The sequence below is a fragment of the Sinohyriopsis cumingii genome, chromosome 14, assembly GCF_028554795.1.
Source record: "Sinohyriopsis cumingii isolate HCF-2022 chromosome 14, ASM2855479v2, whole genome shotgun sequence".
Classification (NCBI taxonomy): Eukaryota; Metazoa; Mollusca; class Bivalvia; order Unionida; family Unionidae; genus Sinohyriopsis; species Sinohyriopsis cumingii.
The window spans coordinates 110,116,279-110,135,947 of NC_142974.1; the positions used below are offsets into that span (position 1 = coordinate 110,116,279).

Here is a 19,669-nt window from a genome sequence, read left to right on the forward strand (position 1 = left end):
TTACTTGCTACATATTCGAATTTTGTCTGTGTTCTATGGCACAACATCGCAAAGTAGGTTATGTGGTGTAAAGGCAACTGGATTAAAATTCATTGCCTAAAGACATAACAGATAATTAGAAAATACCTTGGTAAAGTAACGAGCTGAGATCTTTAAACTAATTACAGCAACACCTTCCACTAATGCCTAATGGCCTGAAAATCACCTTGTTTACATATCAATAGATAAAGTCCCCAAAAAGTTAGTTTTCTATTTTTAACAACTGTGTTAACTAGGTTTTGGGATCAAATGAGAGATTTAGAAAAGAGATAGTAGAAAATCGACGGGCATACAAAATGAAAGTGAGGAATAAGTTGTAAAATCTACCCCTAAAAGCAGTCTTTAGTTTTTACTTGAATTATCTCTGGTAATTGTCAATGTACTTATAAAGGGTAGTGAATTTTTATTTTGTGACATTTCACATTGATCACCCAAAGTCTCTTTCTAAAGCTGCGTTTGAAGTATGGTATTAGAACAATGTGTTATGTTGTTGTTGCTGTAGGGTTTAACGCCATTTTTCAGCACAAGATAGACTATACATGTTGGCCAGTATAACTGGTGGAGGAAGAACTCTGGAAAACCATGGGGAAAAACACCGACCCACGAGAATCTACTGGCAGGCTTTCTCACATACTCACATTAAATGAGCCTGAAACTTCAACCCATGCAGACAGAGGTGAGATGGCAGTGATCAGGATTGGTGAGCACATTAGACCACTCGGCCACTCGTGGCCCCAAGTTTATGTATATTAGTCTATATTGTATGCATAAAGGTCAGTATAACTGGTGGATGAAGATTCAGTAAGAACCACCACGCCATGGGAAGCTAATGCCAGCTTTCTCAGATACCCACATTGGCTGAAATTCTCTCGAATAATTTATATTACATTTAGGATTATCTGGGATTTAACTCACAATACTGTCAGTGTCTTTTCAATTTTCACTTTGTTTTTTTTTTGGGGGGGGGGGAGGAATACATAATTTGTTGATAAAAAAATTATGTTGTTAGTTACACTTATTTTATGTTATATTTGTTAAGAGAAGAAAAGGAAGGTCAAAAACACCATTTGATCTTATAATGGTTTGGTGATTCGACTGAGACTTACCTAAATATTGTACACTGCCATATTTTCAGAACAATTTATTTAAAATGTTCCAATTCAGTTATAAGCAGATACGAGTTTATTCAATAGGGTTTTGCCATCTTAAGATTTATGTGATCATTTGGTCATTACACTATGTATTTGGGTCACACGACTTCAGTAAGCACACCAGAAGCTGTACATTGAACATAATTTTATTTTATATGAGTACCTAGACTACATTATTGTATTTGAAAAGAAAATAAACTATTTCTTCAGCTACACTTAAACAAGGATTTTTGGTAGTTTGTAGAACTTCACTAAAAGTTACCTAATCCAAAACATTTCAAACTTACACTGAAACAAACTTGAATTGTGCATAAAGAGCCATGCATGGGCATCTTCACACCATATTTGTTAAGTAATGGAACCATTAGTCACCAATGATTTGGCTGAGTAGCCTCAACTTTACAATTGCATCCTTAAGATATTAATTAAAAAATGAATACTGAGCGTTTGAACTTTGAATATTTTAAGTTTGTTTGTTAAGTGGTTGTTGATTCAATTGATTTACTATGTATTGTTGCTGCAGTGTTCATCTGAGTCATATTCTGGCCAAAGTGCATCTTGTAAGAACCAATCAGGCACGTTAACTTTATATGATGTGATGACCAATCAGGTACATTAACTTTATCTGCTGTGTTGACCAATCAGGCACATTATCTTTATATGCTGTGATGACCAATCAGGCACATGAACTCTTATATGCTGTGATGACCAATGAGGCACATTAATTTTTTATGATGTGATGACCAACCAGGCATATCAATTTTATATTATGTGATGACGAATTAGGCACATTATCTGTATGTGCTGTGATGACCAACCAGGCACATGAATTGTATACGCTGTGATGACCAATGAGGAACATGAATTTTTTTACGCTGTGATGACCAGTCAGGCACATGACTTTTGTACACTGTGATGACCAATCTGGCACATTATCTTTATATGCTGTGATGACCAATCAAGCACATTAACTTTATATGCTGTGATGACCAGTCCGGCGCATTAAATTTACAGGCTTTCATGGTCAATTAGGCACATTAACTTTAAATGCTGGGATGACCCATTAGGCACATGAACTCTTATATGCTGTGATGACCAATCAAGCAAATTAAATTTTTTCGCTCTGATGGCCAATCAGGCACATTAACGTTATATGCTGTGATGACCAATCAGGCACATGAACTTTATATACTAGGATGACCCATTAGGCACATGAACTCTTATTTGCTGTGATGACCAATCAAGCAAATTAAATTTGTACGCTATGATGACCAATCAGGCAAATTAACTTATATGTTATGATGACCAATTAGGCACATGAACTCTTATATGCTGTGATGACCAATCTGGTACATTATCTTTATATGCTGTAATGACCAATCCGGCACATTATCTTTATATGCTGTGATGGCCAATCAGGCATATTAACTTTCTACGATGTGATGACCAATCAGAAACATTAACCTTATATGCTGTAATGACCAGTCAGGCAAATTAACCCTTATATGATGTGATTAACAATCTGGCACATGAACTCTTAAAGGCTGTGATGACCAATCAGGCACATGAACTCTTATATGCTGTGATGACGAATCAGGCACTTGAACTTTAGATGTTGTAATGACCAATCAGGCACATAAACTTTATATGCTGTAGTGACCAATCAGGAACATGAATTTTACATGCTGTAATGACCAATCTGGTACATGAACTTTATATGCTGTAATGACCAATCAGGCACATAAACTTGTATGCTGGAATGGGCATTGATGCACTTTAACATTATATGCTGTAATGACCAATCAAGAACATGAACTTGATATCCTGTAATGACCAATCAGGTGCATAAACGTTATATGCTGTAATGACCATCAGGCACATGAACTTGATATCCTGTAATGACCAATCAGGTGCATAAACTTTATATGCTATAATGACCAATCAGGCACTTGAACTTGATATGCTGTAATAACCAATCAGAAACATGAGCTTTATATGCTGTAATGACCAATCATGCACAAAAACCTTACATATTTTTATGGAAAGTAAATTACTAAATAAACATTCTTTAATACGCAAGATGACCCAAAACTATTTTATATTAAAAACAGTAACACCAATATCCAACTTAGTCAAACACATTCCATTCCATTTCATACATGCATCAGACATTTAACATGTTTAATGAGACTTTGAACTTAGTCAAACACATTCCATTTCATGCACGCACAATACCTTTAACATGTTTAATAAGACTTTGAACTTAGTCAAACACAATCCATTTCATTCATGTACCAGACCTTTAAAATGTTTAAGAACACTTTGAGCTTAGTCAAACACTTTCCATTTCATGCATGCACCATACCTTTAACATGTTTAATGAGACTTTGAACTTAGTCAAACACATTCCATTTCATTCATGTACCAGACCTTTAACATGTTTAATGAGACTTTGAACTTAGTCAAACACATTCCATTTCATTCATGTACCAGACCTTTAACATGTTTAATAAGACTTTGAACTTAGTCAGACACAATCCATTTCATGCATGCGCCATACCTTTAACATGTTTGATACGATTTTGAACTTAGTCAAACACAATCCATTTCATGCATGCACCAGACCTTTAACATGTTTAATAAGACTTTGAACTTAGTCAAACACAATCCATCTCATACATGCACCAGACCTTTAACATGTTTAATAATACTTTGAACTTATTCAAACACATTCCATTTCATTCATGTACCAGACCTTTAATATGTTTAATAAGAATTTGAACTTAGTCAAACACAATCCATTTCATGCATGCACCAGACCTTTAACATGTTTAATAAGACTTTGAACTTAGTCAAACACAATCCATTTCATGCATTCACCAGACCTTTAACATGTTTAATAAGACCTTGAACTTAGTCAAACACAATCCATTTCATGCATGCACCAGACCTTTAACATGTTTAATATAACTTTCATTATTCCCTGAGATCTTATGCTGTCATATACATACAGGACATTTTTCCTACATGAATCATCCTAGCATTATAACTGATGTTTCAGTGGTAGACAAATTATGTTATATGATAGCTATACCAAAGAAGGATGACAGAGTTATCTTAGCATGTTTGGCATTGTGCGCAATAGGTTTGTACATAACGCATACTATGACTATACCAAGGAAGGATGACAAGTGTTATCTTAGTATGTTTGGCATTGTGTGGAATAGGTTTGTATATAATGTTCACATGTGATGTGATCAAACCAGTGTCGACAAAAAATCCCACGTGCATTTTAAGATGAGATCGATGCGGCCAAGTAAAAATATTTAAATGCCTGAGAAAATATCTATGAAAATCATAGTTCGTCTTAAAAGCATAGTTATCCTCATCGATTTAAGTATGCTGAAGAAGGACTAACATGAAACATTAATCGCGGCTTCTTCTGTCTCCTGAATATCCTGTTGAGAAATATTAAATCAAGAGGCATATCGTGTGATCCATGTAGCATACACAATGCAGGAAATATTTAAATATTGCAAAGATAATGGATTAGTAGTTCTGTTTGAAGTAGCACTGGTAATTTATTTTCATGGTCACAAGAGGGGTAATGAAATAACATAAATTATTCTGAAATTCGGCTGCACAAGTTTGATCACCATCTGCTGAACATAACAAGTTTTGACTCTGCTGCCTGATTGTACTTAGCATTTATGGTCATGTGTTTGATGCACATTTAGAATGATGACATTATCTAAACCATGGAGAATCTAAGCCAATTTTTTTTTCACTCATAAGCCAATGTGTTAAATTCATGGTCATAAGAAAGTGCTGATGCTACAACTTTAAGGACAGTGTTTAAAGTAGGATATTCTACACATGCACTTTAATATCCAACTAGCTTGGTATTGTTAGAGGAGTTGGCATCCATTTGGTGCTGAGCACTCAGTTAAAATTTTAGTGTAAGTTACTGATCTTAATACGTGTTTTGGTTTCAGCTCTTACAGGTGGTTGCAATGTCCAATATTTTAAGTACACACATGTACTGTCTTTTTACAAGGCCAGAGAAGTTTTGACTCATGAAATTAAATGCAATCATAATATCATAAAAATATATCTTCATGGATTTGTTTACATGCTAACCAATTTATTTTTATAAACAAATGTTTCGAGTCATTTCTTCTCCTAACTGACGTTATCTTGATTAAACATGTCTTTAAATATTTAACAATTAAGTCTCTCACAACAGGTAAAATATACAAATAAAACAAGAAAAAACTGTAACATTTATGTCAACTGACCTTCTCGTCAATCTCACTGAATGCTCTTGGCTTGGCAATGATGTTTAATTGTTGCATTAACAGCAACATGTGATCTCTGTAGGCATGTATTGCTGGATACTTCTCCTTTGTCCAGATATCATCTGTAAACAGAAAACTGATTTTTAGATAGTTTATAGAAATTCAGATACAGACTGGTCATGATATGCTTTTGAAAACGTATTTATTTTAAAGCATCAACAACGAAATCGTACTTGTAGATTTGGAATAGCAAATGTTGCTTTTAATTTCATTGTCGATATAATGTATGTGAAACAACCTTTAAAACTGATACAAACAAAACAAAAATCAACAAATTAAGGTCATGTATTTTCATACAAGCAATATATTAATCACCTTTCCATAACTGAGTGATACAAGCAGAAAATGTTTAAACATCATGACTCTCCACTAATGGCAACCTATACATTTTATATAATTCCAGTCTAGGACTGGGGATATTTCAGGTCAGTCTATAGCACAATGAATGAATTCATGTAAGTGTGTCAAAGCTATCAAGCAGACTAGAGGATCCTACATGGCCAGTTGATCTAAGGCAAATGCCTTTCAGATCATTCACACATAATTACCAGGTTCTTCCTCCACAAAATATACTGATTAGCAAGTGCTGACTGCATATGCTGCAAAATAGTATTAAATCCCACAGAACCAAATCAAGCAAGCAGACACTAAGGAGTGCAAGAAAACACGATAAGAGGAAACAATATGCAACATCTAGGCAATAGTGAGTGAGGGACACTATTCGTATCAGCTCAGAATATCCAATTTATTAACAAAATACCAACAGTATGCTTTCTGAAAAAATTGAGGGCTGTCTTTTATATTGCTTAATTATAGACACACATATTCTCTACCTTCGATCAGGAATAGCAGAAAATCAGCTACTGTACTCATAGAGGCACGTCTAACATTAACCTATTTATGTACACCAATTGAAAAATATTCTCCATTTGGCAATATGGACAATGGATGTGGCGCATGTCTAAACATCATCGATATTTTCGCCAACTTTGATCAATGCATGTCTTGTGAAATAGACAACATGAGATGAGTCAAGCATGAAGGAGGATAATCTGTGAATTGTTGTTCAGGAACAACCCTGTGCTGCATCAGAAGATCATCTTCGGAGGCAATATCCTGGGCTGGTCTATCAACAGGCTGAGAAAATTGCTGAACCACTATCACTAGGGACACCTTTGAAAAAACTCCATCACATTAGTTAAATGTGGGCAGAAAAGCAGATCCGTACATAAGAAAACTCCGGAGGGTCTCTACAAATAGGAAAGTATTTTCTTGTTCTATCAGCCTCAGGGCTTGGTAATCAATTCCTGGTGTAGAAATGGCATGCTTCAACTTACCAAATGACCAGACCCCTTCCTCATCTGCCACCTTAATCAACAAGTGAAAGAAAGCAGGATGCCTAAAATGAGGAGGTTCCATCTCAGCTTGTTGTGCGTCAAACCCATTCAAGACCACCAAAACCAACTGTCTTTATCCTTCTTTCGCTATCAAGAGGCACACTTTTCATAATACATGTCTCCCTCCTTTACTGGATACATTGGGATAGGGATGCCTCATCCCAGAACTCTTCACACATAGGGAAGAGACTGTTCCTAGTGGCAGACTCGACAAAAGGACAAAAATGCTTTCAGATTTGGGTAAAGAAGATTGTCCCAGCTTTTGTCAAATGTTTGTCCACTATATCAACAGATGTTGGGCCATAACGAGCAACATCAATCTTTTTGTCAAGCCAAGCTCCTAAATTTGTGGTGACATAAATGGCAAGGAAAATTCACATTCATGAAATGGCTGTACACAAGTTATGCTGGAATCAAGAGGATTATGAGAAAGGAAGGGAGTGGCTCTCAGAATTATGTTGTTAGTCTAGCACCTATATGCTAACTCTAGGTACCCAACAGGGTTGATCAGTACCTTCATAAGAGGAGTGTATCAACCCAAAAGCTTGTCCCCATGCCAAATATGATATAATGAGCGGTGACCAGTACTCGTACACTTGTGACCTGTGTTTGATGAGATGCAATTGACTCATCAGGTGTCTGATCTGCAGAAGCATCCATTATCAGATTATATATGGCTAAATCATAGCTCACTTTTTCCAAGATGAATCAGTCCACATATTGTCATCGCAGAACAATGAGCTCCAAGAGGGATTAGGGACAGCATAACATGTTCTCTACCCTCACTGAAAAGGATGCTGCTCATACTTCAAGGTGGTGGGGAGCCTGAAACTTGATCTCTGCCCTTGTATTTCCTCTCTTGGGAAGGATCCTAAACCTAACACTAACAATCGTTGACTGGGTAGGAACCATGGTCTATGTATCCAATGTGACTTCCAATATGTTCATGGGATTGAGGAGCTAATCTTATTCCGAGAGGAAGAAGAAGTAGTCTATTTTCTCCTCTTTTTATAAGTTTCTGATCTTTTCAAAGTCCCAGACCTCAACCATCCATAAGCAGCAATAGAGAGGGGTGTATCTCATGAAACGTTTATATACCCACAATAACATACCCTTATTAATCCACAACAAATAATCTCTGCAAGCAAGGGACAATAATTCCTAATGATCAATACATTATTTAGGAAAGACACAGGACCTGAAGACAAACACTATGTAATAGCAGCAATAACTTACATACCCCGTATGTTTGAAATAACAATGATGAATGGTGTGGTCAGATTCTGTCAAATATTAGCAATAGTTGACCTGAGTATGGATGACAATAAATGTAGTGAAACCAGCAAACTCAACATACTTTAATCTTATAACCTCCTAAGCTGTGTAATGCAGCTTTAAGTCTCAAGTGAGACATGGGCTAGGCTTAGCATAGGATAATGGAGAAAATTAAACTGATAAATTTCAGTAACCCATATCATTACAATGTTGTTGAGTGAGCTGGGAAAGTGGCCATTTTTATATAAATATGCATCATAGACTGCACTGACCTTCTATGCATTGCTTAACTAGTGACAGTGTAGGGGAATTTGTGATTTAATAATGTGCTTCTGTTGCCTCACCAAGCATCTTGATGCCATGTGTATAAGAAAATTCATATGGTTGAGAGTCAAGCCCTTGTAGTCTGAACAGATAAACTAATAAATCCAGTGGAAGGGTTCAAAAGAGGACAACAGTTTAAAGACAAGGGTAAGTACCAAGACAAGGGACAATTTTCCATGAGCTAGAACCTGCTCTTAGTAAGGAATGCAGGGGCCATCATGACATATAATGGACATTATGGTCATACGGTGGAACTGTAGATAACTAGTTTAGATTGACCAATAAGCCAAGCATTTTAGTAACACAGCCTGTTGTAGCTACATCAGCTTGGAAAATACAACATACCTTTCATGAAAGTGACTCAGTTGGGTACTTTGTTCAAACATATAAAAACTAATGGAAGGTATATTTTGGAATAAAGGCCTTTAATCATGACACATTAAAACTGCCTATAAGTCCACTGTATTCATATGTTATATATCTTCCTCTCCGTGAAGGAGGTAGGCATCTGAAATCATGAAGAGTGGCCCTTTATTGTGATTTGAGTTAATGTCTCATAAGGGCATAATTTACATCCGAGGTTATCAAGAGACAGATGTGAGTTTGGTCTCACTACTGGAAATTCCATTTTCCACTCTTGGACTGTTAAAGTGTTTAACCTTCCTGTCCAATTATTTATGTTCAACACTTCCCTGGGAAAGAATTTTCTATCCGACGGCTTGATTTATTTGAGCAGGTCATGCAGGCTTTTCATTAATTGGTTGTTTAACTTTTTAGCTGATGAGAACGCTGAACACCATTGGAATCTCTGGACCCCGATTGAGGAGATCGCTGATCCGTAACATTTGCACTTAAGTAAAGCATTCAACTCAGTAAGCCTTTATGCAAGACGAAAAGGGTTGGGGAAAGATTTATTAATTAGGAGCATTCCATATAATTGAAATGGATATTAACTTCCTGACTCTTTAGATGTGAAACTGGTGAGATTAAAGTTGTGGATTGCCATTCTATCTTATTGCAAACAGTTCCATGAAAGGTCAACCAGAGCAATTGCAGATTTGACTGAACGGCAAGGGGTAAATGGAGCATTCTGTGGTAATTGTCTGATATGGTCTGGACAGCGGTATGTAGGACACAGCTCACTTCAATGTGGATGTTTTGATGATAGCAACATTTGAGAATATCCCAAAGAAGAATATAGAGATTTGGGTATTTGTTTTTTGATATAACTGACAAGAGTCAAGTTGTTGAAAAGAATCAGAATATCCTTTCCATATTCTATTCCGTGCCATATTTGAACATCATCATATATGGCTTTTATCTTGAATAGGTTGATTTGGATGGAGCACTATTTAATAGAACAAATTATGCTCATTTCTGAAATGAGGGCAAGAGAAGGGCTTCCAAACCCATCATCATAGCACTGGTATATAATGTGATTTCATGTGGTTGATCCTCCAGAGGGATGCTGACAATAATCTAAATGAGGTTATCCCATTTACTGAGACTGGTCCAGATGTAGCTTGGAAACTTTGCTCATTTAGTCTATACTGCACAGTTTTCAAGGGGCCCTCAGTGGCCGAGTGGTCTAAAGCGCTCTCCATTACGGATCACTGCCATCTCACCTATGTCTGCGTCGGTTTGAGTCTCGAATTCAGCCAATGTGGGTATGCGAGAAAGCTTGGAAGTAGCTTCTCGTGAGGCGGTGGTTCTTTCCGGAGTTTTCCCAGTTTTCATAATGGTGTGCATGTCCTGACTATATATTCCTGCAGGAAGTGTTCATAATGGTGTGAATGACTGAAAAATTTATATTACTGTAGACAGTTGTCATAATGGTGTGCATGTACTGACTATATATTCCTGCATACAGTTTTCATAATAGTGTGCACGTACTGACAAATTATATATTGCTGTAGACAGTTTCCATAATGGCGTACAAGTGCTGACTATATTTTTCTGCAGGAGGTTTTCATAATGGTGTGCATGTACTGACTGTATATTCCTGCAGACAGTTTTTATAATGGTGTGCATGTGCTGACAAATTATATATTGCTGTAGACAGTTGTCATAATGGCGTGCAAGTGCTGACCATATTTTCATGCAGACAGTTTTCATAATGGTGTGCATGTACTGACAATATATATTCCTGCAGACAGTTTTCATAATGGCGTGCAAGTGCTGACCATATTTTCCTGTAGACAGTTTTCGTAATGGTGTGCATGTACTTAGTATATATTCCTGCAGACAGTTTTCATAATGGTGTGCATGTACTGACAAATTATATATTGCTGTAGACAGTTTTCATAATAGTGTGCAAGTGCTGACCATATGTTCCTGTAGACAGTTGTCATAATGGTGTGTATGTACTGACTATATATTCCTGCAGACAGTTTTCATAATGGTGTGTATGTACTGACAAATTATATATTGCTGTAGACAGTTTTCATAATGGTGTGCATGTACTTACAATATATATTGCTGTAGACAATTTCGTAATGGTGTGCATGTACTGACTATATATTCCTGCAGACAGTTTTCATAATGGTTTGCATGTACAGGCCAATTATATATAGCTGTATACAGTTTTCATAATGGTGTGCAAGTGCTGACCATATGTTCCTGTAGACAGTTTTCATAATGGTGTGCATGTACTGACTATGTATTGCTGCAAACAGTTTTCATAATGGTGTGCATGTACTGACTATATATTCCTGCAGACAGTTTTCATAATTATGTGCGTGTACTGACAATATATATTGCTGTAGACAGTTTTCACTATCATATTGTGTAAGTACTGATAATACGTCCTCCTGTAGACAGTTTTCATTATAGTGTCCATGTACTGACAATGAATCTTTCGGAAGTGACTTTTCGTTAACACATATCGCTTCAAAGTATGTGCAAAACTGGTGCAGTTTGATTCACAAAGCATTATCAGGATTTGTTTTCTTCATTTCTTTAACATTTTTAATTTAGTGGAAGAATTGCTAGGGTTGGCAATGAGAATGTGGCCCATCAGCCAACTGGAAACACTTATTTTTGGTCTAACTTTAAAACCTTTGAAATCATCAATATAATCATCATGTAATTGCCGAATGAAATTGTCATCTTAAGATGCACCAAACTGGGAATCAGTCATTTTAAGTTTACTGGTTAGCCCATATTTTACACACATATTGGTATAGCTTCCTTGATGCAAGGTTCAAACTATGACAGAATGCTTGTTCCAGGGAACAATGTGCCAATCAAATTTAGCTTAATGACCGGTCATCCGAAGCTAAAGAATTCAGATGCATAAGTAACCTGCATGAAAAAGATGAATGTCATGACGAACACTGTAATATCTTAACTGTCATGGCTTGTGTTGCGACAAGCGCTTTAAGGATTAATGGTTATAAAAGAGTTGTATCCAATATAGAGCACATTTTATGTGTAAGACTTTAAATTTGTGGGACTTCTCACACATCACCGTTCTTCAAGTGTCCAAATGCATACAACTTTTGTGCGATTTGCATGACCTGCTGCATCTCTATTAATGCTATGCAGATCAGTTGTAGGCTTCATTTCAAACAAGGGCTGAAACATCTGCACTAGGATTAATAGAAGCTAAAATCGTGATTTTGTTCAATTTTTTGCCCTGACGGTGGTGCTCACTGTGGTCCACTTGTGTACATATAAACAATGTGAACACATACACAATCTATCTTTCGCACATTTCAATTTTCATGATGCTAAGAAAAACATTTCTGCTGGTACATAAATACTTGGAATTTAAGGAAAGCATATTTTCAAAGAGTAATTGGTACCTCGTTTTCTCAATTCATGGTTAGTCTCAAAAACATTCACACAAATCTTGTTACAATGACATGTATTTGATATGGATTTTGACACTCTTCTTAAAATCTAATCACATTACAGTTATTGTAAGTGTGTATGCAATATGGTAAAATATAATGAATATATAACAGATAGTTCAAAATAGAAATAAGATTCATGCATAAAACATAAGCAATACTGACCCAGTTATCGTTTGACTGGGTTACCTTCCAAGAAATATACCTGCATACTAATTTTGTAATGTGTATGTGAAATTAGGTAACGCAATATATAGCAGAGCAGGTAAAGGATATGTAATCACGACTTATGGATCACATTAACCTAGTATTTGTATGGCTATCTTTGCTCATGAGATGCATCCAAATATCCGTTTTCATCTGTCAAATGTGAAATGGAAAAATTACATTGAGGGTTTAGAAAACAAAATCTCTCCAGAGTTCAATTAGGTCACTGCGTTAGTTTTGGAAAATCTGAGATACCATCCACATACCAATATTTAGAATAGCAAGTTAAATAGGGATGTAGATATTGAATGCATAATTAAAAGATGAATGAACAAATGAAAATACAAGTTATTACTTGCCCTTCCAATTCTGTTGGTGAGATGAGACCCTTATTTTAAAAACTTGCTTTAGAGACAAGAAAGTAACATTTCCTTCTCCTTGGAGTCAGATCATTCCTGTGGGTGTGCACTCCCAGTGGGCCGGAATGTCTGAGCATCATTGTCAGTAGCGTTGGCGAAATATGGTTCAAAATATGTTGCGTATAACAAGCAAACAGCTGAAAATACATGTCACACATTAATGTGCAGTAGGTCACAAAGATCATATTCAGTGTGGTTGAGTTATGTTTGTTTAGATGTATCTGCATATCAATAACCCTCAGTGTAGATGAAATATGGTCCTACATATTGAGGATATACTGAACAAACCAATGAGAGAAAGACCTTCTGTCCTGACGAAATATCATATACCTTCTTAACTTATTTGGTGAGGGACAAAATGAAGATATATTGTAAAACATGGAAGAATATAAGATATGTACATACCAACAAGATCTAAAGTAAGGATTCCTTTCTCCTTGAAGTCGATCCAATTTTGTCTGATAGCGCTGTCAGCATGAGTGCCAGAGATGTTTGATTGAGAGCCATTGTCAGTGGAACTGGTTGACTGAGTGCCATTGTCAGCAGAACATTCTGATTGGTCCGAATGAGCATTGATCAGGGACTTCAGGGCATCAATCAACCATATTGGGTCCAACACAATGTTCTCTCTCAATATCTCAATACTGAAAAGAAACAATATGTCACATGATTTGAAATTAAGTAATGACTCTTTTATGTGATGTAATCTAAGATTCATACTTAATGCTTAAGTCATCTATGCTGGTCTTAATTTTTGGCCTTTATTTTTACACTGCATTTTTCAAAAGCAAAACAAAACATAATATATATCAACCTTACTTTATATTTAACGTTTGGATCAATTAAATAAATATATTTTGTTAAATCAGAATAAAACAGTTACATCCTTTTTGCAACATTATAATTTGAATTAAAGTTTCAGTTGATAAATACAACCAAACATTTAATTCCACAGAGTGCTAAACTGAAGGAAATGCAAAAAGAAGAGCACAATGAATGGAACATTAAACCCCTGAACTGCGTAGAATAGTCTTCTGTGTACATAACTGAGATTTATGTACCAAAACCAGTTCTCCTATTCGTCAGTGATCTTGACTTCTGACCTTTGGTCCCAGACTAGACTTGTCCCATACATCAAAATAAATCCGTCAAATACATTTAGTCCAGGCGATAGGATGTCAAACAAATATTTTTGTGCAGAAACTATCTTCATTCTTGAAACCACAGTAACATTTACCTTTCAACCTTATAAACCAGAAATCTATATGCTTCTTCCATACACCAAGTGCAAAACCTGATCACTACAGATGATGGAGAACAGAAGTTGTTATCTAGTAACAATGCGCTTTATTTCAGTCACAGTGAATTCGACATTTGATCTTTTCGAACCAAAAATCTTCCTGATCCCAAGTACGAGTCATCCACAAAGTCTGTTAGCTGTAAAGGTGGAGAATTAAACCTTTTTGTGCTAAAACCTCAACATTATTTGGCACCTTTCCTATCACCAGGAAAAGCCATCCTCAAAGTCCACTAACTTACAGATGGTGGAAAACTGAAACTATTGTTTGGAAACAAGTTATGTTCATTCAGGGACACTAACCCTTTATATTTTAACCTTTGTCTCTGAAATCAATATGCATAACTAACTTGTTTATTAGCCCAAGAGCAACTAATCAACTGAGAATGGCAACTGAGGAATGCTAGAGAGCTTGACTTGTTATGTGAAATCAAAATTGAAAACAGACAGAGGAACATTACTGCATACTATGCTCCATATTATATGTAATAAGTACAGTATACTTTTAACTGGTTGATATAACGCAATCTGATATATCAGTACTATTGGTATATCACATTGTCATCAGTCCATGGTGCAATAATACACATATATAAACATTCCTGCAACTGTGTTCTGTTGATTCTAGGTCTATATAGTATCCATTCATTAGTGACATATTGAAATAACAACATAAGTTATTAATAAACTCAATTTTCCAAATGAATTTAATATGGTACACAATTCCGTTGCAATCCTTTCTGCTTTCCGTTTCCCCTCCCCTCTCATACATAAGGGACAAAATAAGCACTAACCTGGAGTAGGATAGAAAATAAATTTGGGCTGGATGAAAACCTTGAAACTTAATTTACACCATGTAACTTATAAGACTTTGAAGGTATGTGTACACTTTTCCTTGTGACTTATCTACAGTGTTTATGTAATCAAAGATACGAAGTTGCAATAACTTCTCGACACTATATGGTACATTTCTTGGTTACGAGGCACACATACTGTAATGTATGTAATGCTTTGTTGTTCGTGTTGTTGCTTCTTAAACCTATTACAATGTTTTAAAAATCGATTATTATTATTATTATTTAGATATGAACTTTTCAAAAGCCCACCCTTCTCTCTCCTCTCTCTCTCTCAATTATCTATCTATCTATCTATCTATCTATATATCTATATATCTATATATATATATATATATATATATATATATATATATATATATATATATATATATATATATATATATATATATATATATATATATATATATATATATATATATATATATATATATATATATATATATATATAGATCGATAGATAGATAGATAGATAGATAGAGAGAGAGAGAGAGAGAAAAAAAGAGAAAGATGAACTATCATAGCAAGATACTGGAGAGAATCCACGAAAAGACACTTGTGTCATACAACAATTTCTCTGGACATATGAATGATAGTAAAAGTTATGTCAAACTGACCAAAGGGAGAGAGACAGAGAGAAACAAAGGTATGGTCAGTAGTAATGTTAGTTAAAACAGAATACCCCATGACCTAGTGGTTAGAAAGCATCTCCACCGGAGGCGGGAGGTTAAAGGTTTGAATCCTAGGCGAGTCACACCAACAACTTGCAAAAATGGTACTAATAGCTGCTTCAACGGCACTCAGCATTAAAAGATTAGCGCTAGGATTGATATACCTGGTGTCAGGATAATGTGATTGGGTAGGACATCATACTACATGTTTGCGGCATGATGCCTCTGTGCTAGATATCATTCTAATCTGCCACACTGCATATATCATAGAAATATGACTGCAAACTTGTAAAAGCTACATAAAAAACACAAATCACACACACACACACACACACACACACACACACACACACAACAGACTGACTTAGATCAAATGTAAATATATTAAAATGTTTTAACTATCTCTTTTTTGTTTGTAATTTTGCTTAGTTTCTATTCGACATTAATTTTCATGTGCCTGGATGTGAATGGCTGTGTTCACTATTCAAGAAGTTTTCCATTTGTTTGTAGAGCGCTACTTTCTTCATTAAATCCATCTTTCATGTTTAAACCGTGTCTCGTACACTGATTTAATCAATGTGAATGTAAATAGAAACTCAAACATGAAATCAATCAACGTATCAACATACAACGGTGATTGTGAATAGCCACAAAGGCACATAACTACATTTTTTGGTTTATACACTCGACAGGGATGTGAAGATATCAATCATTAGGTCAATACCAAGCTGCCTGTAATCAATCTTAAGTCTGTTCAAAAGGAAAGTATGTGCATTTGTATGTGATATAAATAAAATATATGTATAGTATGTACGCTGTATCAATAATATACCACTGGTCGTATAAATATTTCATTGAAAAGAGACTCGTCAAGCCTTGTTCCCATTTAATAAAAAATGTATTCATCTCCTGACATATCGTTTATATAGCATACATACATCCTGTATATATATATATATATATATATATATATATATATATATATATATATATATATATATAAGCCCTGTAACTGGAATCTTGATAATGCTAAGAATTTTTTTTTTATAAATGCAAATAAACAATATTATAATGCAGGTTAGAGACTTTTTAATTCATGATCTATAGGGATTGGAACCCGGGCCTATATTGAAATGGCACCCTTTGTATTGCTTGTAAGCACCATCTCCATTACCATCTTGACCATGCACACATCACCAAAAAATGGACAAGTTACAGACACAACTTAATGTCAACCTAGTAATTAGTTCTCATCTAACCAAGGTCATTCTGACTACATAAGAAAAAAATCAAGGTTATTGGTATACTGAAATAATTATAGAGGATTACAAAAATACACCAAACGGAACAGAACATGCTGTCTCTGGCTTCTACAGGAGATTGCCTGCAATATTAATATAACTTTTATAAATAAAAGTAAATAGCGTTATCATACAGGTTAAATAACTTTTTATTCATACTCTATGGAGATCTTAACTTGGGTATTCAGGTTAACAGCACCCATCACCTTGCCTAGAAGCATCAACCACTATACCATCCTTTGACCATACATACATCACCAAAAAGTGATGTTACAAGTTGGTGATATAATCATCCATGTAGGCATGTCAACATAGTAAATAATTCTCATCTATGCAGAGTCATTCTGTATTCTCATGACAGAACATTAAGGTATATTCAAATAATTATAGAGGATTACAAATGAATAATAATCAGAATGGAAACGTGCTACCCCTTGATACAACAGGAGAATGCATGATAACACTAACATTAATTTTGTAAAAGCAAAAGAAGCATTATCATACAGACTGAATAACTTTAATTTTGAATTTGTACGATGTTTATGATATTGTTATTTATTCATATTTATAAAAATTATGTTAGTATTATCAAGTATTCTCCTGAAAAAATCAAAGTGCCATTCACGCATTTAAATTTCAAATGTATTCATCTCATATTTTGTAATTTGGTCTATATCTAATAGATTATTAGCATTTATATAAATAGATTTAATAGGTATTTGTCCTAGGATGCTTTACATATAAATCTGTTCAGCTATTTCACAAAAGTCATTTAAAAGTTATTCTAGTTCTTTTAGCAACTGTGTTGCAATGATGTTCATTCCTGGACACTGTCAAAGGGACAAACTAAGTTCTACAGCAATTTTGAGGGTACTGTTTAAAAGGTTTTTTTTCTTTCTCCATCTTTAATTAAATTAATGGTGGCAATATCTGAAGTCTAATAATCTGTACAATGTACACAGGTCATCATGCCTGTATGCTTTCTATCAAGTTTGATCACATTCTTGTCAACAATTCTGGAAAGGTCATTTCATGTTTGTTTTTTCATTGTTTATTTGTAGTAACAGTGGCCATATTTGAAGAGGGACTGGTATATGCTTTCAATCCAATTTCAGAGAATTATTTTCGGGCTTTTTATTGTTAGAATGTCGCTTATAGGGTATTACTATTTTTATAGTGCTGGACATATTTTATAGTGGACATGCAAGCCTTGGATGTCAAAATGATCTGTGCCATAACTAGTTCAGTAGTTTTCTATAAGCTAAATATAGCAATTGATGATTTAATCATAATGGATGATGCATGAAGGATTGGCCTCATGGCTAGGTGGGTGAAAACACTCAATAATAACATGCGAAATTGAAAGAATGAAAGGGTACATGTAAGCAATTTGCTTAATACATGTGCCAAGTTTGATTGGAATACCTTAATCATTTCATGCTTCATAAATATATGCTTCTCAACAGACTAATTGCAGCCAGCCTGCAATAGCAACAGTTGTATATCCTCCCCCACGAATTGCATATCATTGGGATATAAAAGTGTGTATCCATCATTCAGAAATGGCATTACTCTGAAATTTCAAATATTGAATTTCCCACACTTACATTGCTCGCTTGTTTTAACGACACACCCTAGTAGCTAGCAAACTCTCTTATAGCACACAGACACCCAATTAACTAGCAAACTCACCTATAGCATACAGACAGACACCCAATTAACTAAAAAATTCACTTACAGTACACAGACAAACATGGATCCCATGCCAAAAATAGGCTTTTATTTATTCAACATTTAAAAACTGCAATCAATTTTTTTTAAAGTGAAACCAATCTCTTGTTGCATAGTTGAAAACAGTTGTTAGGACACATTGATTGACAGCATTTCCTCTTGTAGATAGGCATCCTTCTCCAGAACTGATGGTATGTCTGTGAAGAGGGGAGATGAGTAATGGCGAGGGGGTTGGATAAATTAAATCCGAAGCCCCTCCAAAATTACCTTGATCACCCAATCATTATGAGGTAATATGGTTATCCAGTAAGCCTGAAATTGCAAGTACGATATATGCGGGCAGTGGGGAGGGTATATCAATGTCTAGAGTTAGGATGTCTGATGGAAGAGTAAATTGGTTTCTTGTCGCCTCTGTATGGTTGCCTCATAGCATGGTTACACTTCCCTGGCACTGGCTGAGATCTACACTGCACAGTTAACTGAAAAGATCTCATGTCCCTGGTCTGATTATTGTCCCTCCTCAGTGGCTGATTTTTTTCGAAGCACATGTGGGATGAGCGGCCGGTTTTAGGTGCATTTCTTAAGCTTCCTGCCTCCGATCTTCTTAAATTTTCCCTCCAAAGATTAACAGTGACCCAAACAGGGACATCCATAAAGCCAGGGTATGATGCGGCTTGAGCGATTTGGACCGCAAACATGTATCACGTCATATCAGGTCTAAGTTGGCCAAAGCAGCCTTCGCATCCTGTGTAGAGTCCTGATCTGTTTCCACTTGCAACTCTGAATAAGCC

At 35.4% G+C, this 19,669-nt stretch overlaps 1 protein-coding gene across 1 annotated transcript in view; it reads right to left on the reverse strand.

The window, feature by feature from the left end:
- The window catches only part of LOC149784593 (uncharacterized), a 160,091-nt gene that overhangs the window by 13,075 nt on the left and 127,347 nt on the right, over nt 1-19,669 (reverse strand). Inside the window, exons 12-13 of the mRNA XM_089933014.1 lie at nt 13,430-13,668; nt 5,489-5,610 (exon numbers count right to left, since the gene is read on the reverse strand). Of these exons, the coding sequence (XP_089789140.1) occupies nt 5,489-5,610; nt 13,430-13,668 (361 nt within the window). The remainder of the gene's footprint in view (nt 1-5,488; nt 5,611-13,429; nt 13,669-19,669) is intronic.